This window comes from Festucalex cinctus, chromosome 8, assembly GCF_051991245.1.
Source record: "Festucalex cinctus isolate MCC-2025b chromosome 8, RoL_Fcin_1.0, whole genome shotgun sequence".
NCBI classification, from domain to species: domain Eukaryota; kingdom Metazoa; phylum Chordata; class Actinopteri; order Syngnathiformes; family Syngnathidae; genus Festucalex; species Festucalex cinctus.
In genome coordinates, this window is record NC_135418.1 from 24087469 (window position 1) to 24108569 (window position 21101).

General features: G+C 40.5%; 1 protein-coding gene across 2 annotated transcripts in view; it reads right to left on the reverse strand.

The window, feature by feature from the left end:
• cbfa2t2 (CBFA2/RUNX1 partner transcriptional co-repressor 2) overlaps window positions 1-21101 on the reverse strand; it is a 65250-nt gene that overhangs the window by 2418 nt on the left and 41731 nt on the right. For both annotated transcript variants that reach the window (XM_077530616.1, XM_077530617.1), the window contains exons 2-9: window positions 12186-12356; window positions 11859-12100; window positions 11679-11768; window positions 7887-8071; window positions 7566-7825; window positions 3996-4081; window positions 2644-2830; window positions 27-95 (exon numbers count right to left, since the gene is read on the reverse strand). In XM_077530616.1, the coding sequence (XP_077386742.1) occupies window positions 27-95; window positions 2644-2830; window positions 3996-4081; window positions 7566-7825; window positions 7887-8071; window positions 11679-11768; window positions 11859-12100; window positions 12186-12356 (1290 nt within the window). The remainder of the gene's footprint in view (window positions 1-26; window positions 96-2643; window positions 2831-3995; window positions 4082-7565; window positions 7826-7886; window positions 8072-11678; window positions 11769-11858; window positions 12101-12185; window positions 12357-21101) is intronic.

Sequence of the window (21101 nt, forward strand, 5' to 3'; positions counted from 1 at the left end):
AGACGCGTCTTACCGCGACTTCTCACCTGCTTTCCTCCAGATCTCGTCTGTGACGTACGCCGAGCCGGGTCGCGGGGGGAAGTCACGCTGGGACTCTGAGGAGAGAGAGAGAGAAAGCAGAGTTTGGGCGTGAGTATGCCAGTCACAGCTGCTTACATATAGATTCGTTGGTTATTTTATTTTACAGAACTGTAAGAAGTTAGGTTTCCATCTGTCAGGGTTACCTGTTTGACATTATTAAACACGATACAAAAAAGGAGAGAAGACACTAGGGGTGTTAAAAAAAATCGATTCGGCGATATATCGCGATACCACATCGCGCGATTCTCGAATCGATTCAATTAAAAAAAAAAATCGTTTTTTTTTTTTTATTTTTTATTTTTTTTTAAAGAGCTCAGAATTGTTCATTCGGTAGTCTTACCGATTCAACGTCTTATCATCATTGCCTTTTTTTTTTTTTTTTTGTGTATGTGTGAATCAATTTTTAAACTTCCATTTTTAATGGAAAAATATTCAACAAAACGTCTGACTTCGGGTTCGGATTCACACCTTGAGCATGGAAGAATGTTATATGAACGGAACATTAAGCCTTAATATTTTATTTTAATGCTGTTCAAACATGAAACAGATTACAACCTCTATAAGACTGAAATTTCAGATAAATAAATAATACATTTTCATATAAATCTTACACTCTACAAGCTTACTGATTAGTATTTTCTAAATTTGAATGAAAAAAAATCGCAACAATCGACTTATAAATTCGTATCGGGATTAATCGGTATCGAATCGAATCGTGACCTGTGAATCGTGATACGAATCGAATCGTCAGGTACTAGGCAATTCACACCCCTAGAAGACACTCAGTTCAGGGCTCGCGAGGAGAGAGGAGAGGAATGACTGATACAATTCACTCCTGCACTCTCTGAAGATTCCTCTCCTCACCCTCTCTATTTATTTGGTTTTCCACACCCCTAGTTACATGGGTGTTACAACCCTAAAAATGCAAATTCAAGGAATAGTTGGAACACTGTTTACTTGTTTGTCTATGTGTTGTGCATGTGAGTGGAAGATTGCTCTGTACATGTGTGGTCAAGTTTGCAATCGTTTCTTAACAGAAAACAGGCGAGCTCAGCAGACTGGCTCGAACCATTCTGCTGCGTTTGATGTTGTGGTTCTTCAGCTTTTTGAGTCATCTTCAAATAGCCAGGCGATGTGAATGTGAGTGGGAACAGAGCAAAAGCATTCTGCATTGCAAGCAGAAGCAGTTCTTCATTGCAGCAAATGTATGATAACTTATTATTTACAATATTCCTACACCATCCCAATGTTTCAAAATTTTTAAGCCAATTTTTTGAAAATGCACAAAATAGACATGCAACTTATGCCATCGATTTTTCTTTTGCGAAATATGCGCCACGAGATGCCGTTGTAGTGAGGGGTACATAATTCACCCACGGAACGTTGGGGCGAGGGGCAGTTCCGGGTGGGAATGTTTGTTTTGATGGACTGAACGCATTTATTGTGACTACAAACGTGCGTCTGACGCAGTATCGTAAAAAATGTGTGACGTATATCCGTTCTTGTAGTTTCCAGAGCCAAAATGTGCATTTTCCTTTTTTCGATACACTTCAATATACACCCCCTCCAAGCGTAAAAACATTTTTTTGACAGTTTTAGGCCTGTTTTCGAATCTCTGGTTTTTCCATTCAGTTTCTTTTTCACAATTCTTGAAAATTTGAATAAAAATAGGTGGATGTTAACCCACCTATTGACATCCGAAAGGAATAAGGTCCCCCACCGCACTCACTTTGAGCTCATCTCTATCTGCAGCGCAAACAAGGCCCTCGTATCTGTTTTGGAGACGCAACAGAATCGTTGTTTATCGTCGTCTGATGCGAGATCTGACAGCCTCCGAGAGGAATGTGTTTGGCTTGGACGGCGGGGGAAGGCGGGCCTACAAGCTGTGTCAACATTCTGTCCCTGCCTGCAAATTTCTCCCGGCCTACAAATCACCTTCACCTCACAGTGTGTCATCCTACACGTTCTGCATCATATACACTCACGGGCCATAACATCAGGTATGCCTGAAATATTGAATAATATCGCAGACTTTCTCTTATTAGACCAAGCAATCTTTGTTGACATTTTTTTTTTCCCCCTCCCGGTGGCTGGGCTGAGTTCCCGACCGCGCGGGGGCCCAGATGGTCCTCGCACATGTTGGCCAGCTTTGTCTCGCTGAGCCTGCAGGACGGCCCTTCTGTGGCCGATATGGCCCAGGCCGGTCCTGGCACCTGTGAATGTGACTGTGGCCCAGCAGGGGGACAACGCAAGGCTGGCCTGGCGGTGCACAGCTGAGGTGGAGTTCTTCCTGATTCCACTAGAGGGCAGTGTCAGTCTTGCACTGAATTGGTAGCGGCTTGAGCTTCTTTTAGGTCTGTTGGAATTGCCCTTTTTTTTTGGGGGGGGGGGGGTCTTAGCATGTCAGAAAACAGCATTTTCTAGGTGACAATCTATACATGAGGCCCCAAAAACATCTCAACTCAACAGAAAATGGAGGTCCACCATTTTAGTTTGAAGCAGCCATTTTCATGAGTGTTTTTCTTGATTGACTATGACAATAATAAATACGAAAATCCTCACCTGACTCTGCAGAGTGGGGGCTGTGCGTTTTGGAGAAGGGCGCCGAGCCCCCTTTGCGAGCGTCCTCCTGCTCGCTGGAACGCCGCCTCCAGTAGTTGAGCTCCTCGCGGTCCGACTCCTGGCACCGCCGAAGGACGCTCACGGACCGCCGCGTCTTTTCCACCATGTCCACGATGGAGTTCAGCACCTGCACACGACAAAATGTTTGACTTAGCCGTGCAGGTCTTTACAGTTTGTTAGAATGGTTGTGGGTACAGCAATTGTAAGCCACGCTTCGCTCTTCAAACAGGCACGATGAAGAGGAAATGGGAATTCAAAACAATCAGATTCTCCCATTCCATTAAAAATGAAAAGCAATCAATTAATTCTCTTTTTTTTTCCACAACATCCTTTTTTTGTATGTAATATTTAGAATTTTTTGTTTCTACTTGATATATTTTAAAATATTTTTTTTATAACTTTACAATGGAAATAAAATCAAGCAGTCTATATCAATGGAAAAAAAAAATTGGTATTCAGTTTATATTATATAGATAATATTAGTTATTAGTATTTGCAAAATAAAAGGAATGTATTTTTTATTCTTCGCAGTTGAAATAAAATAAGTCACACAGTCATTATTTTTACATATTTTATATTCTATACTATTGTATTTTTTTCCCAAACCATAAAACAGAATTTTTTTTAAACTTCACAAAATAAAATGATCTCGCAGTCAATTAAGGAGAATATATCAGTTTTATAATATCTTTTATATGTTTTATAATATATTATGCATTATGTAATTTATATAGTATTTTTTAATACCTGATAAGGGAAATAAAATCTATCTAACAGAAACTACATAGTATTCACATTTTGTATACCATATTACCGGTATTTTATATTCTATATTTTTTATGGGTTTTTTTTTTCCACTTTACGACGGAAGTAACATCTGGCAGTTGATCAAGGAAATCTCTATTTCTGTATTTATTTTACATTATTTTACTGAGTAGTATGCTGCAAATCATTTATATTTTTATAAGGTATACAATTTTGAGTACTTCTTTTATAGTCCACAACAAAAATAAAAGGTTAACAATCTAGCAGATTGAGCAGCATTTATCAAAACAACTGCTTGGATCGTTTTCCCCAATGACAACACTTGTTGCTAGGCAGAGTTCAGGGGCTCAATCAGATCCGCCCTGTACTCCAATTAGAAAATATGAATACAACCTCGTCGACCCCACTAGGCCGATACACACTGAAAACACAGTCAGGCTAATGAAACATGCTCATGATCTGTATTCAATATAAAAACATGTCCTTGTATCCCTGAGCCAATCAAAGGAGACCCAAAAGACACTTACATGGTCCAGATGCCTCCATTCATCAGCCCACTCTCTGTCAGTCAGCCTGTGGTCGACCGGCTCCTCGCGGTAGCCCCCGTTAGTGCCTGATTAAAAACACACGCAAGCGATACCAATAATTAACATTCCTCTGAATGCGGAAGACGCCACAGGCAAGTAAGCGTTTCATCATCATTCCAATCTGTAACATCACCGTCTTCACACGGTGTGTAATTAAGGCGCTGTTTTATTTTTTGTGCATTTTTTTTGCACTTAAATGACATCATCATCGGGGAAGAAAAAAATAAGAGTGAGATGAAGATGAAAAAAAGGGTGAAATAAAGAGGAAAAGAGAAGCCCTGTGATGCAAAACAGACTTTCGGCACCCGGAGCCGGAGCACATCTGGAAGTCAGCTGTCAAACACACACACACGCACACACGCCAAATGTCTGAGCTGGCACCCTCCCCTTTTGCGGAGCTCCCAGCATTCCAGTAGGGAGACACTCAGGCTGAATGCAGTGGCTCCGATACTTAAACACAACCAGCCGCGTGCTGTTTGCCATCATAAAAAAAACACATGTGCACACAACATACACGCACGTACACGAGTGATAGACCAATATGTTTTTTTCAGGGTCGATGCCGATTATTAGTCGTCAAAGGAGGCCAATAACTGATATTTCAAGCCTCTATTCATTTGCACTAAAAGAGAAAATAATAGCATAAAAAAATTAATTAAAAAAATACCTTTTCTTTTAATTTTAAACATATAAACAATAGACAGCTTTGTGTAATTAAAATTTTTAACAGAAATTGTAGGGTCATCAGCATGTGTTAAGCTAAATTCAAAACTAAGCAAGTAAATAAATAGTTTTCTACTGTAAATAACGTTTACATTTCAACGTAATTTCTAAATGTATTTTTTTTAATTATTATTTTTTATTAATTAAAAAGTGTTGGGACTTCCCAGTGTTTGCAGTGAATAAATAAAAAAATACGTAAATAGTTTTCTACTGTCAATAAAGTTTTCCAAAATTTAAACATAATTTCTACATTTTTTTTATTATTATTATTTTTTATAAATTAAAAAGTGTTGGGACTTCCCAGTGTCAGCAGTGACAAATGTATGCAAAATTAAATGTATCTCATTTTGTGTTTTCGTCCGGGTTCAAAAGATCTTCGCAGACAATGAAAAATTGTCTGAATATGTTTGAAATGTATTTGCAACAAGTAAAAAGTGTCTGTGAACATCTTACAAATCCTGATGAAAACACAAAATTTGCTACGTACTAATATCGGCACCGATAATCGGCCCGGCCGATAATCGGTCTATCCCTAACGTACACAACAAAGGCGTCGGAAAGCGGGGCGATCGTCGTCAAACGCAGAAACAAACAGCCGACAAGAAGCCACATGCACGCTGGGCCTGTTTGAGAAGAAGAATGATTCCTATGTAGGTTCGCCTCGGCCTCCTGGTTCTCATCAGCGTTCATCAGTTCAAAGCTGTGCGTGCATGTGTGCGTGTGTGTGTCTCCAGTTAAGTGGCGGCAGGCGGGCGGGAGGTTCCGAGACAAGCGACTTAAGACCTCGTAAACACAGCACCTCCACCAAGAACATATCGAGGTGTGTGCGTGTGTGTGAGAGCTACTGCCGTTACCAACGACCAATGACAAGAGCCCTGAAATGGAGGAAAGATATACACCAGAGTCCATCCAGTAGGTCACGGACAGCGCACCTCTGTTTATACGCGACGTGCGGACGGTACACTGAGTCCCAATTCATGGGGGCGCCGCTAAGCAAACACACGAGACCACCCTTAATCAAGCAGGCTAGTCAGTACACATTTTCCAAAATGTTTTCTCACATCGCAGCAGCAAATTCTGTCGTGTAAATTTGACTCTATTAGAGTAAATTATGCGGCACGGTGGGTGAGTGGTTATCACGTCCGCCTCCCAGTACTGAGGACGCAAATTCGAGTCCAGGCTTCGGCCTTCCTGGGTGGAGTTTGGAGGTTAATTGGCCGCTCCGAATTGTCCCTAAGTGTGCTTGTGTGTGTGTGGATGGTTGTTTGCCTCTCTGTGCCCTGCAATTGGCTGGCAACCAGTTCAGGGTGTACCCTGCCTACTGTCAAAGCCAGCTGGGATAGGCTTCAGCACCCCCACGACCCTTGTGAGGAGCAAGCGGTTAAGAAAATGGATGGATGGATGGATGGATGGATGGATGGACGGACGGATGGATAGAGTAAATTTTGACTCTATGTAGATAGGGACCAAATGGGCTCAGTTTTAGAGTAAACTAAGATTTACAGTAGGTAGAGAGTAGGGGTGGGAACCTCTGGCGACCTCACGATACGATACGATATGTGATACACGGCTCACGATAACGATTATATCACATTATGACGATACCGCGATTATCGATATATTGGTCAGGTAATAAATCCACATAATCTACGATAAAACTATTCATAAAATAATAATAATATAAATAACTAATGAATACAAATAAAATAAATAATAAAAAAATAAATAAAAATAATTAATAAAAAAAATATCCTTCAAATTATAATAATAATAAAAATAATACAAATAAATTTATATACAAATATACAAATATATATAATATATATACAAATACAAACTAAAAAAAAATAATCAAATAAAAACAACAACAACAAAACTTGGGTTGTTTTGAAACAAAACAAGTTACAACCAAGGTTATTTTAGTTAACTAAAACTAACGAAATCACTCAAACTAAAATTCAAAAAACTATTTCGTTAACGAAATAAAATAAAAACGAAAATGTTTTTTAAAAAACAAAAACTAACTGAAACTACATTTTATGTTTACAAAACTAACTAAAACTAACTATAATTATATCAAAAATGTCCTTCATTTTAGTCTTTGGTAATTAATAAAAAAAAAAAAAAAAGAGCAATGATGATAAGACGTTGAATCGGTAAGACTACCGAATGAACAATTCTGAGCTCTTTTCCAAAAAAAAAAAAATGCATGAGCCTTTGAGGATGATTTTAAATGTGATTTTAAGTAGATTTATGTTGATATTAACCGGAAAAAGCATGTTTGAAAGTGTGTTACACCGAGGTGACGCCATCTAGCAGCAGCCAATAGGAAAGCACCTTCAGATGACCTCGTTCCCAAATAAAACTAAAACTAATACTGAAACTGACTCAAACTAAACTAAAACAAAGCATTTATTAAATAAGTAAAACTAATAAAAACGAACAGAACCACCCTGAAACCTATTTAAAACTAACTTAATTTAAAAAATAAAACTCAAAACGAAATCAAAACTAACTAAAATAAAAAATTCCAAAACTATAACCCTGTTTACAACCCACTAGTGGGCTGGTCCAATTTTTGACCAATATGAGATCATTTTTGACCAGCCAGTTTTAAGGGTGTAAATACGACAACAGCATGCATTGAACCCTCTGAATCATTGCAGAAATCAGTTCATGGGCCGCATTATTATTATCATCTTTGCCGTGTATTTTGAATACGCAGATATCCAAAATGTCCCCCGATTACTGAACTAATCAATTCCACTAAGTAGTTGTATCATTTACTTGGCAGCCTGGGTCTGTCTTTGAGCTCTCGTATCTCCAACATGCGCTGGCTGTGCTCCCGGTGAAGGACGTGCGGCGCGGCGATGTCGTCCAGCGCGTAGTGCTGCAGCGGCGGCGGCGTCGGGTGCAGCTGGGCGTTGAGCGGCAGCGGGTGCGCGGCGGCGGGGCTGTGGCGGGGAGCCGGGCTGATGGTGCAAATGCGCTTGGCGGCCGGCTCCATGGCCACGGGCGGGCGTTCGTGGAAGCCGTTCTCCTTCACCCTGAAAAGTCGGGTGTGGTCAGATGAGCCTTCAATTAAAAAATTGCGTCATCCGAGCTCACCTGCTCGGGCTGGGCCGCTTGACGGCGACGTCGGACGGCTCCATGAGGAGCTCGGAGGAGTCCGGGGAGGAGGCCATGGTGGTGCTGAGGAGGAGGTGCTCGTGCTGGGACAGGTACTGGGCCGGGGTCTGCTTGGCCGCACGCGCGCAGTGGAGGAGCTCCCGCTGTAGCAGGGGAAGGTTCGCCTGCACATTAAGAGCGGAGGAAACTTATTTTTTATGCTTATTGCTAACTCACATTTTCATATACACTAGATCTTTTTTTTTTTTTTTGCCAATCCTCACTGCCTATTTGTCGCTGCATTACAACTGGAGCAAGATACTCCCATTATTGGTAAGCGCACCATCTGAGCGCTGAGTCACAGCACAGACACGCATGTTGACACACAATCTTGGAAACATTTGACAACAAACTCTTCCAACCCCCGACGACTGTTTTTTTTTTCTATTCAGAACTTCTCCGTCTCCATCCTGTCCTCAACATTTCTCTTTTCCCCCCCCCCCATTTTCTTGGTCGACCTTAATTAGGAGCAGACACGGGTGTGCTTGCAATTACGCCACTTCCTTTCTCTGGTGAGTAAATAAAACCCAGCATTTCGAAGCATTTCAGATTGAGTTTTTCTCAAGCAAAGCCTTCATTTATTCAAAAGTATCGGGACATTAGTGTGCCGTGAGCGATAACCATGTTTGCCATGAGAAATTACTTGTACTGTTGTGATTTATAGTGACAAGCATAACAATGCATACGGTCTTACTAGATGGCAGAAAGTTGACTTAACCTTAGCATAATTGCAGTTCAATATTGAAAATACACCTATCTGTGTTTGTTGAAATGACCTATGATGCCACAAGATGGCACTTTCATAGGAAAGTAGTAAATCTGTATATGCCTTATCTTTCATTACGGCTAATGTTTTAAGATGAGTTTAATATCGCTGCCGTCAGGCCGAAACCTTGTATCTCATTTTTACTGTTTACGTTACACTCAACAATTAGAAAACAATTAAAAGGGGAATAATTTACTTACAATTTTTTTGTTTGTGTACAGATGGTTGCCAGACAAGTCTTGGACCAAAAATAAAAAAACATAAACATACTAGAAATACATTAAAAACACGTTTTTTTTTGTGTCAGTCTAACCCCAAACCAAGTTATTGAAATAAAAAATAAATACAAATTATAATAAAAAATACATTTATGTTATGTATACTGTACTTATATTTTCATGTATTAAATTGTGCTATTATTTCATAAAAAAATGGTTAACAATTAAGTTAATAAAATAATTAATAAAAAATTATAATAAAAATATATTTATGTTATGTATATTATACTTATATTTTCATGTATTAAATTAATATTTCATAAAAAAAAATAGTTAAGATTATTAATTTCTAAGCCTTTTATTCACCATATGCTATGATGCAATTTACTTTAATATACACAGATTGATATAGCACCCGGGGGGTGCTGGAGCCTATCTCAGCTGGCTTTGGGCAGTAGGCGGGGTACACCCTGGACTGGTTGTCAGCCAATCGCAGGGCATATTCTCAATTCAGTAAATACATAATATATATGTCTATGAAAAGTCCAAAGATGTTTATGAATACCCCATGTCTGTTTTTCCCTCCAGCTATGACTAGTCCTTGTCTTCTAATGATCCGGATATCTTTACTGTATACACATTTTGTGCTATTTTTCTTCATATAAAATGACGATATGTTCTTTGGTACCATAAACGTAAGGAAACACTGCATTAAAGACCATGAAAACAGGAGTTACATGTTTTGTTTTTGTTCGACATGGAGCAAAAGGGCAAAACTCCTTTTGAGACCATCTCAAAGTTGGCCTCTCAAGGTCTTGCTTGTTTTTGTGGATTGGGAACAGAAAACGGGGTCTTCCCCAAACTGTTCCCACAAAGTTGAAAGCACCGAAAGAAAAAAGGGGTGGTCTGGCCCCAACCCTCGGGCCCCTAACCAGTGGACATTTGAGAAGAGGCGCTCTCTCTCTCTTTTTTTCTTTTTTTTTTTTTTATTCATTTATTTTTTTTGACGGGGCGGATGCAAGATCGGCGGCGCCTCGGCAGCTGAGCGCTCTTCACGGGACAGCGGCACTAAGAGACCATAAAAAAAAAAAAAAAGTGGGTGGGTACAGAAGGCAAGACTTTATAGGCATGTTTCACACTTCCGACTTTCTATTTTCCCCCTTCCCTGTCCCACCAAAAAGCCTCCTTTCTCTTTCTCCTCAGAGAACGTAGTCATGAGCCCCCCTTTTTGTCATAAATTAGCAAAAGCAACAGCGCTTTCTCATCTCAGGACAGACGGATGGAGGTGAGTGAGAGGTAAACGCGTGGAGGAAAGAGCCGCTGCGGGAAGATTTATGGGCTCCTTTTGGGACGGGGAGGGGTGCGCTCCTAAAAAATGAAAAAGTATACACTCGAAGAGACGTCTCCCGGTTACAAAAAGTGGTTCTCGGTGGGGGCATTAAACACAAAAACGTCATCTGTTGTACATCAGGTGAGCACGCAAATCATGATGGTTAAACCATTTTGAGGAAACGTTTGCTCACTTGAACGCGTCACGGGGTCGACTGCATTCGCCTCACTGCTGCCATGAATTGAAAAGGCAGCAAATAAGAAGAATGGCGGACAGTGGACACACTTCATTAGGTGCGACTAACGTGAAAAGAAGTTTAAAGAGGTGTACAAAAGAACGACACATTTTTAATGTTTCAACCTATAGTATTAAAATATCAACGTTTTATTTTTATTTTTTATTTTTAATAAATATTTTTTTATTTTATTTTATTTTATTATTCAATATTTTATGTTTACATATTTTTTTTATTTGATCTTCAATTAATTTAATTTTATCATGTAGCCAAATAGGGCAACCACCATTTTCATAAAAGTAAAAATAGAAGAATGATTTCTTCAATTGCAATTAGCGACCTCACAAAGGTTACTGCTCGTGCCCTCATTAAATAAATATAATAATAATAATAACAATAATAATAACAATAATAATAATAATAATAATAATAATAATAATAATAATAATTTGTTTTATTTTATTTAATATTTGATCATTCATATTGTTCTTTTCTATTAACTAATATGAATAAGAAAATAATAAACCACTTTTTTAAATTTAATAATAATATGTAATAATAATATATCTGTAGTAATAATTTCAAAAGATATTACTTTATATAGGTTGTGGGTTTTTTTGTTTTTTGTTTTGGTGTAGTTACATAAGGTACCCCAAATACAATATGTCTTATTGTGCAGTATTATTCCTTTCAAAAAAATCTTTGAAAATGATAATAATAATGTAATCTAAACGGGGTATCCGAAATTTTATTTGATTATCCCTAAATAAATACAATAAAAATTATACTAATATTATTATTAGTACTACTATGACTATATTACTAAAAATAATCATCATCTACACCATCATATTGTATTATTTTATTGAATATGTATTTATTTATATGACTTTTTTATATTGTTGCTATTATTATTTAAACTTTATTTAGCCAGGAAAAATAACTCCTTGAGATGAAAAATCTCAACAGAATAACTCGAAAATATGTCATCAGACTGTGCAGGTGTTCCTAATGTTGTGGCCCGTAAGGCACAGAGAAGGTCGAGGTGAACTTTGAGTGCCGGGCTTGTGTTTTCCAAATGAAACCAAAGCATAAAATAGTCTTGTTAAAAATAAGAAGGAAGTAGACCAAGCAAAAGCAAACCCATATTTTGCGGGCGAGAAGGTCGAACGTGCATGTTTACCTTGAGAAAAGGAATAACAAACGGCCTCAAGGGGAAGTTGGTGGCCTCCTGAAGCCGCGAGTGAAACTCCTCGATGGTCACCGTTGAATTCTAGGAGACACAAAATAAATAAATAAATATACATTTAAAGGAGATGTCGATATCCTGTTTGTTGTTGTTGTTTTTTTTAGCGACGCCTACCACCAAAGCCAGCACTAAGCTGCGAACGTTGTCGCCGATCTCCGGCGAGATGTCGTTGCCGAACTGCTGCAAGGTGGTGAGGAAGCGCTTGAGCTTGCTCAGCTGCCGCGCGCCGCACGTGGCCGGCAGCTGCTGGTTGGCCAGCGACGACGAGGACGACGAGGACGGCCCGTTGCTGTAGCGCTGCGGCGGCGACGGCACCGCGTTGAGTGTCGGCGGCGAATGGTGGTTCCCGTTGGTCACTGCGGAGAAGGCGGCAAAGAAAGGAAGAGTGTGAGAGAAGCAAAGGATTCTGGGAGGAATGAAGAAAGTCAAAGACGGGCGTACGTGCTGTGGTGGAGAAGGAGGCCAGGCGGGGGCCGCTGGGGTTGATGGAGGGCAGGGGGGCCATGATGATGGCGGCGCTGCTGCTGCTGCTGCTACTGGGAGCTGATCTGGAATGAGTCTTAGCATCCACAGGAGAACCGGGCATGGCAGGGCTCTTCTTCTCTCCACTGTCTGCAAGAGAAGAAGACAAATTTTAGTGGAGGCTCCAATTTCTATGCAAAGTTACTACACTTTGAAATCTCTTTTAGCTTCCAACGCTTTGCTATAAATAAATTGAAAAAAAAAAAAAAAACCTATACAGACAGCACTCCTGTTATGGTGCACTAATTGTAAGTAGTTGAGTTAAATGTATACTTTACTTATTTAGCCATTTTTGGCAGTCAAACAATACTTTGCCTATAATAAATTTGATATTTTCATTATTTTTCATGTACAATTAGTACCTTTAAAAACACATTTTGCAACTTGCTTTCGACTTAAAATGACATCACAAGCCAGGGCTCAGGTAACCAATCACAGCTCAGCTTGTGAATGTCACATGACCAAACATAGAAAACAGAGATAATAATAATTAGAGATAAAACAACATTTACAAAGATTTTTTTGTTGTTGTTTCTGATACATTTGAGTAATTAAAACCCTTCGCATTCAATTGATAAAATTATTAAATAAACTATGATTACATTAAAAGTTAACCTATGAACATTATTGCCAAACAAATGTAATAGGAGGGTTAAAAGACAACAAAAAGCTTCACTTCTCGTCATATGCCCCCCCAGACCCCTTCACCCCCCATCAAAGAGCCAGATGTCTAAAGTTTAGCCCCTCACTCCCGACCATTCAGATCACTAACAGAAGAAATGTTAAAGAATGCTATTGTGCCCTGGAAGAATGCCCCTTCATTGAGTGCTGCGGTCAAGACGGGGGGGTGGCGGTGGGCCGCGAGAAAGAAAAGAGAGAAAGGGGGCCGGCACTATTTCACGCTTTACTAACAAGATCGTGAAAGCTTTTGAATGTTAAACGCAACTTTTCAATATGCCATCGCCGCTGAATGAGACCACCAGATAAGGGGGCATGGGCCTTGTTTGGGTGTCATTTATGCGGCATAAGGAGATGCCTTTGTTTCCCGCAGCTCCATGGAGGCGGCGCACCCCCCACTTTTAAACCCCCTCCTCAACCACCAGCATCTCCATTTGGAGTGGATCAGACTTTTCTAAGTGCTTCAAGAAAGGACGATTAATAGACACGCAAGGCCCGGCGGGGTCGAAGTTCAGCCTGGGAGGAGGCCTTTTAAATACGCTTTCATGCTCTTTCCGAGTGGCCTCGCCTTCAATGGCGCCCTTTAGGTCTCTTTCACGGCCGATGAACTCTGCGCCGCCTTGTGCAACAGGTTCCCAAGTTTATCATGATTTCAGATGCGAGTGGGCCACGCATAACAATGGAGGCAGAGTTGAATAGTTAATATGTTTGAAATACATATCTGTCACAAAAATACTCTTTAATAGATTTCAGGATTATTTGGAAATGTTATCTGCACTTTGTTTTGTTAATACTGTTCCTAGAATATATATTTAAAGGGATACCCATTGAGCTATTTCAGAAGTAAAAAGTTAATATTTTGTCTATAATTAATGTGGTAACTTCATTATTTTTTATGTCTAATTAATACATTTAAAAAATATTTTTTCTACTTGCTGTTGACTGATGATGACATCACCTGTGCTGAGGAAGTAGGTAACGACCAATCACGGCTCAGTTTGCTGACCAACCCCAGAAAACAGGTGAGCCACGATTGGTCGTTAACTACTTCCTCAGCACAGGTGATGTCAGCGTCAGTCGACAGCAAGAGGAAAAAAATCGTTTTTAAAAGGTATTATTTGCACATGAAGAATAATGAAGTTGTCACATTAATCCTGGACAAAATATGAACTTTCCACTGCTGAAAATGGTGCAATGAGTCAAGTATCCCTTTAATTAATAAATGTATTAGTTAAAGTGGATGTATTTAATTAATAAATGTATTAGTTAAAGTGGATGTATTTAATTAATAAATGTATTAGTTAAAGTGGAAATCAACTGTAAAACATTTCTTGACAATAATATGTTATATGTGACCTCACTAGTCTAAACATGACATTCTGATCAATATCACATTTGTGGAATATTAGTTATTGAGCAAAATCCAGCCATTTTTTAATCCATTTTAGGAGGCGGCCATTTTGTCACTTGCTGTCTGTCGACTGAAGATGCAACGACCAATCACAGCTCAGCTTCAGAAAACAGGTGAGCTTTGATTGGTCGTTGCCTGAGACCTGAGTAACATTGATGTCATCTTCAGTCGACAACAAATGACAAAATGGCCGCCCCCTGAGATGGATTAAAAATGGCTGGATTTTGGTGCTTTACTCATATTCCAGTAACACAATATCAACCAGAATACCATATTTAGACGAGTGTGGCTACATAGAACATATTATTGTCAAAAAAAAAGAAAAAAGATTTGGGGTTGACTTCCACCTTAAGTATTTGACGCAATTTATTTATGCAGTATGAGTCACAAAAGTACGTGTCGTCATCCAATAGAACAAGGCAGCATATCACTGATTGTTACATTACCCTGCAAAACATGCATGACATTGAAAGCAACCATTGAATATGATGTTATAATCAAATATGGATACACGAGCTTGTGAAATTCATATTTCTGCCACTCCCCCCTCCCCCGGATGCTGCCCATCTGTCGCGCGCATGCAACATTTTTGACTGTTCATCCTGCCTCTTCTACGACTACACACTGTGGCCTGGCTGCCATCCTTCCACCTGTTCACTAACAAGGGGTGCAGGAAGGACACATATACACACACACGCATACATTATATATTATATATACAGTATATGCAGCGCCAGCGCACAGCAGGATGCAGCCTACAGGCGCACACAGACACACACTTGCGTATGGTCGGGAAATTACACTGACATCTCAATAACGCAATCATGTCAACACAGAGAACGCACAACACTTCTTAAAGCCGGGGACACGTACTACACGCATTCTGATATTCGGGACAAATTTGAGTATTTTCCAATCAAAGTCAACTAAGGATGCTGAGTGATTGACCTGTAGTGCGGGGTGTGTTTCGAGTGATTTTCGTTAATCCGAAACCTCCTCAATATTTTTGATGGCAAAGCCTCAGCGAGTTTGGCCGAGCCACGGAATCCGCCGATGTGATGATGTGATCATGAGAACGATAATCAATCAGGAAGATGGCTCTGTTGCCAAACACAAGTGTTCAGCGTTTGTCGGACGTGCCTCGCAAGTCATTCACCACCATAAAAATTACAAGTAGCTAAGAGTCAAAAACATGACATGAAAAACTGTTAGCTAAAACAATTGGTGAACCTTTGTGACCTTGAAAGAATCCTGATGAAAAATCAAGATTCACTTCTTTCGCAAATACTCAAAAACTTTAGTTTACTTAACTTTAAAATGAACGAGAACATATTATAATTTTATTGTTAAAATAACCTACTTTACATAACTTTAAAAATAATCCGTAAAATTAACAACTTTGTATAACAATTGAGTATTTTTTTTAAAATATTGATTGTAATTTAATTAATTATGAATAAAATAATTTTAAAATGTGCTATTATGTTAGTATTAAATATTTACATTTATATTACATTTTTCTTATTAATTTCATCTGTCTGTTTACATAATTAAATGTGACCCTGGATTGATCAACTATTATTACAGTAATATTAAGTAACAGAATCTAAAAATTTGAATTAGTTTTTATTAAAATAATTAACGTTTCTACATATATATTATAAATAGTAAAAGAAACATTTATAGTAAGCTGAACAGTTTTATATAAAAATTTAACAGTTGTGTATTTATTTATTTATTTATTTTTTACATATTTACATAATTTAAAAAACAAGTCCAAACGAATTTACTATTATTATTATTATTATTATTATTATTATTATTGTATTTTCTTCTTATTATTTTTTTATATATTTAACTAATCATATTTTAACTTCACTGTCTGCCAGCCTGGCCAAGCGTCGTCTATTCTTCTACTAATAATTCAGCAGTCAGGCTGCTCTGTGGCACTGTGCTGCCTCTCACAGGTCAACCCTGGTATTACAACACACATTGTTTCACATGTGCTGTCATGTGCTGGTCATGCGGAGTTCACACAGCACACTTTAAAAGCAGCAAGCGCACACTTGCCAAATTTTTGCCTTGTCATGTGACTGTCGCTCACATTTTGAAGATTGGTTAAGACATCAGGGGGCCTCAGGTGTTCGCCACTTAGAAGAGCCTGCACGCTTACGTGACTTCATCTGGCCGGCGAGCACCTGAGGACAGTCGGATGCAAGAGCCACGTTCAGATTCTTTCGGTAGATTTTTGTCTTCTTTCTAATCATTTCTAATACAAAAGGCCAAGCGAAAGTCGGCAGCTGCCTTCTGACGCCGCTTGTAATGAGGTAACTTAGGCTTACGTAGTTTCCTAACGATCGTAACCACGGCAACCTAAAGGGAACGAGCATCTGTCCCCTGGTTGCTAGCCAGGTGCTGTTTGTTTGTTCAGCTTCAGGTGACGCAAGTGCGCATTAAAACATGTAATTGCCTCGGCGGCTGATGATTGCGAACAAGGCGGAAAGAACAGACCCCTCGCCGCCAAGCCGCCGAGCGACTGCCCAATTTCAATGTGAATTGAGGAGAACGCCAGGAGTCGGGATAAACGTCACACTTTGAGACATGTAAACAAATGTGCAGGCTTTATCACGCTTGTGTTTTCCCTCCAAAGTTGACTTTTCAAAGTGTGTCTATGCTATCTCTTGACCGCCTTCGGAGATGAGGTGAGAAGAGATGCAACGCAGGCGCCAGTCATTTATCAGTGACACACTACGTGGGAACATTTGGGAGGACTCACAGACACCGAGTTTTATCTTGCATATGTCTTTAAAACATTTTATACACTTTTGGGTAAAATAATTCCAAAATCCGCGTAATCGACTACTTTTTACATTTAAAATGAAGTAGATTTGATCTACCTTCTAATAAGCCTCTTGTCAACAAGTCTTGAAGATTAGCTCTCGTGCTTAAACAGTTAAAGCAATGAATCTTATTTGTCCACTGTTTTTGTGATGTCCACATCAGGTAGACAAATCATCATTGAATTGCTTATGGTTTATATTATGAGAAAAGTGACTAATGTTACTGCAGTTTACGGAGAAGTTGTAACCGTCAGCGTCGCGCGTATACGCATGTATGTAGTACACTGCCCCCTGGTGGCCAAGACACACCCACCAGAATGAGCCTCGCAAAAAATGCATGAAATCATGATGCTTTAACTCTTTAAATCTAAATTGTTTTGTATTTACATGGTTAGATTTTTAAAGTGCAAGAATGTTTAAAAATACATTACATCCATCCATCCATCCATCGATGTTCTGATCCGCTTGCTGCTCACAAGGGCCGCGGGGGCGCTGGAGCCTATCCCAGCCGGCTTCGGCAGTAGGCGGGGTGCATCCTGAACTGGTTGCCAGCCAATTGCAGAAAACACATTTCAGCACAACAATGTTTGTTGCTGTTTTAAAGGAGGCTGAAACGGATTACTGACATTTCCATTCATTCCAATGCGGAAAGAGTTTCCAGTTACAAGCATGGTAACAGAACAAATTACACTCGTCAGCCGATGTAATTTGCTCAAAAGCCGCAAAGGCGACACGTGTCTCCTTTTCCGAAAGGCGACACCGCACTCATCCAAATAAAGCCTTTCAAAACAGCGCGCTCATCCGACCCGTCGAGTGGCGGCGAAGGTTACGACGACAACAACCCGACACCGAGAAGATCACGCGCCGTCGAGTGGGCATGGTTTGCGACACTTGTGTTGACAACACGTGTGTGTGTGAGTGTTTGTGTGGAGGTCAAGAGGGAGCACACGACAGAGGAACAGATGTGCGCCGCATTGTGGCGCTTGTGCATGGACGGACGGGGACCAGGTGCGGCCTTTGTCTGCTTGGCATTTAAGTCCACTCGCTCGCATTCAGTCGTCCTCGTGCCTCGCGACACCCTCCCACCCTTCCATGTGCTCACAATCATGAGGGGTGGAAGGGGCTGGCTTATAGGAGCACCCCCCACCACTTCATGTCTCCCTTTCACAGGTGACTGTTGGAGGTCCCAGCTGGCCAAAGCTCTCGGTACATTAGATCCATATTGTGCAGTCCAACAGTTCATCAGGACCACGATGAGGTTGTTAATTCCTCTTAAGTCCACTTTAGCAGTTTTTACCAAATTTCCTTGTGATAAAACTTTACATCAGGGCTGGGCAAACAAGTTTTTCACCTCAGCAAGAGTTTCGCCTTGTTTTTCGTAATAGTCAGATGGATATTACATATCCAATCTGGTACCGCTCCACAGTAATTTTGTCAGGAAAAGGCGGGACATTCTGTACAACAATTTGAGCTGTTTGGACGATGCAGCATTCTACACATTTGTTTTAACCAATCACGGCCAGGGCACGAAGCGCCCCTCGCTGTTCAACATTCAACAAGGAAACGGTGAGTAATTCTACAAGAACAGAATTAATTGCAGCGTCCATCTGTCTATGTTAGTTTTGTTTGTTAGCTGCTGTGTCGGCGCTGGCTTCCTGGTTTCGTCACAGTTGCATATCCCGCCCCCAAACACAATGTCGCTCTGTGATTGGTCCGGAATGGCGGTTATCAGCAGGAGCGGTACAATATGTATTCTCTGGAGTTCGTGAACTCACAAATACCATGAGAATTCATCTTGCGAGAGCAAGGTTAGCAAGAGTCCTATTATATATATAGATAAAAACAATTTTACCCAACTATCTGCTTTAAATATTTAGTGTGACCAACCCAAAGTATGCCCATCCCTGGAGTTGCCAAACAAGTCACTCACATAATGTGTGTGACACAGTTTTCACGCCGGGTGACCTTCCTGATGCAACCCAACAGTTTTTTACCCAAGCTTGGGACTAGCAGTAGGTGCACTCTGCATATGGTGTAAAGCAGTGGTGGCAAACTGTGGTCCTCGAGGGCCGGTGTCCTGCAGGTTTTGTAGATTTCCCTACTCGAAGTGCAGCTGATTCCAATTAACAGGCTCGTTATCAGGTTTCTGCAGAGCTTGCTGATGAGCTGATCATGAATCAGCTGTGTTGAAGAAGGGAAATATCCAAAACCAGCAGGACTGCGGCCCTCGAGGACCGGATCTCGCCACCCCTGGTGTAAAGGGTAAAGAATTCGGACCCCAATTCCTGTATTTGAAGTCAGTGCCATTACCCGTTGAGTCATCCAGCCACTGCCGCCATTTTCCAAGAATGTTACAATAAAGTTCAGTACACAATTGTCCAAAATGGCGACCAGATTCAGCTCTTCTGCCCATCCAAATCCAATCTTCAACCCACTCTAATGTGACGATCCGACGAACTAAAATAAATGTTGGTGAGCACTGAGCAGCTCTAATTGAAAACAGGTGTAGCTAATTCCTGTGATTGGAATCAGTATCGGCCAATTTCACTCATGGATGATCGGTATCAGAATCGACAGCATAAAATCCTGAACTCTCCTACTAAAAAAATAACCCAATCTGATCAAAATCCACAGCTACCCAGTGAGTGTGGTAGGTATTAAAACTCCATATTTTTTTAGTGTGAAATCTCAAAACCTGACAACTGCGAGGAAGAGGTGCTAATCGCTAATCTACCATGGCGCCAAAGGTTCTAAACATTTTAAAAAATGACTCTTCTTTAAAGGACCTACTGGTCACAAACTAACCATCACATCGTATCATGACTCTTTTAGAAGGTGCAGACGTGCTGACTAACCCTAAGACTGAGAAGGTTTGTTGCTTAGGTGTGAGAAGGGAGAGGCAGATGGAGAGCAGGCGGGGGTAGGTTCAGGAACAAGGCTAGAAAATACTGTTTTCATTTGGTTTCATCAGAAAGACAAGCATGGCTGTCAGACTCCAAGCCAGGCTGTTTTTCTTGGCTCCGGCAACCACCTTCTTGCGCCATCGACTACATATTTGGCGCCAGCCCAACGTCAACACGCCGCTCTCTTCGCTCAGGGCCAGGGCGGGGTAAGAGGCGGCGTTGCGGTGCGGCCGAGATATTTAAAGGTGAGAAAAGTATCGGGCCGCGCCAGAGGATAAGAAATCAAAGAGGACAAAGTGAAGGACAACGAGTCAGGATAAAAACGTCGGTGCGACGTCCATTTGAGAAAGCACAGATGCGTTCCTGGAGCGAAAAGAAGCCCTCGCGTAACCTCGTCGCTCGGTGGGATGATTAGAAAAACACAGCTGTAATGCAGCGTGCCGCGTATTGTGGAAAGAAAAAGGAACTTGGGGATGGAATTGTACTTAGTGGGAGAGGAACTGCGAGAGGCCAGCGGCGAGGCGCACAGACGTTATCCATTAAAGTCCAAAAAAAAAAGAAAAAAGGGGGAGCAAAAGAAGCACAATGATGTCGTTCTGGAAGCAGGGGAGGATTGCACGGTCTTGCGCGTGAGGTCAGGCGGTGCGGGACAAGAGCTGGTAGGAACCGGATTTTGGTTAGCCATGCTACGGTTAGAAAAGGTAAATCCCAATATATTTGAGCTCAGCGTGTTTATTTTAACGGTGTATCAGGTATTACCATCAGGACATGAAGCAGAAAACGGTATTTCGAGACTTGAAGTGAAAATGAAACAGCTGTTGTGACAATGAGTGACGATTTTCACGAGATGTGCACTCGTGTTGGCCAACTGGGGGCACACTACAAGACAGAAATACTGTTCATTGAGACGTCGCAACATATTTATTCCATTTGTTCTTTAAGCACTGCAACGTATGTTATTTAGCATTAGCATTATGCTAACAGACTGAAAGGCCAAGCTATT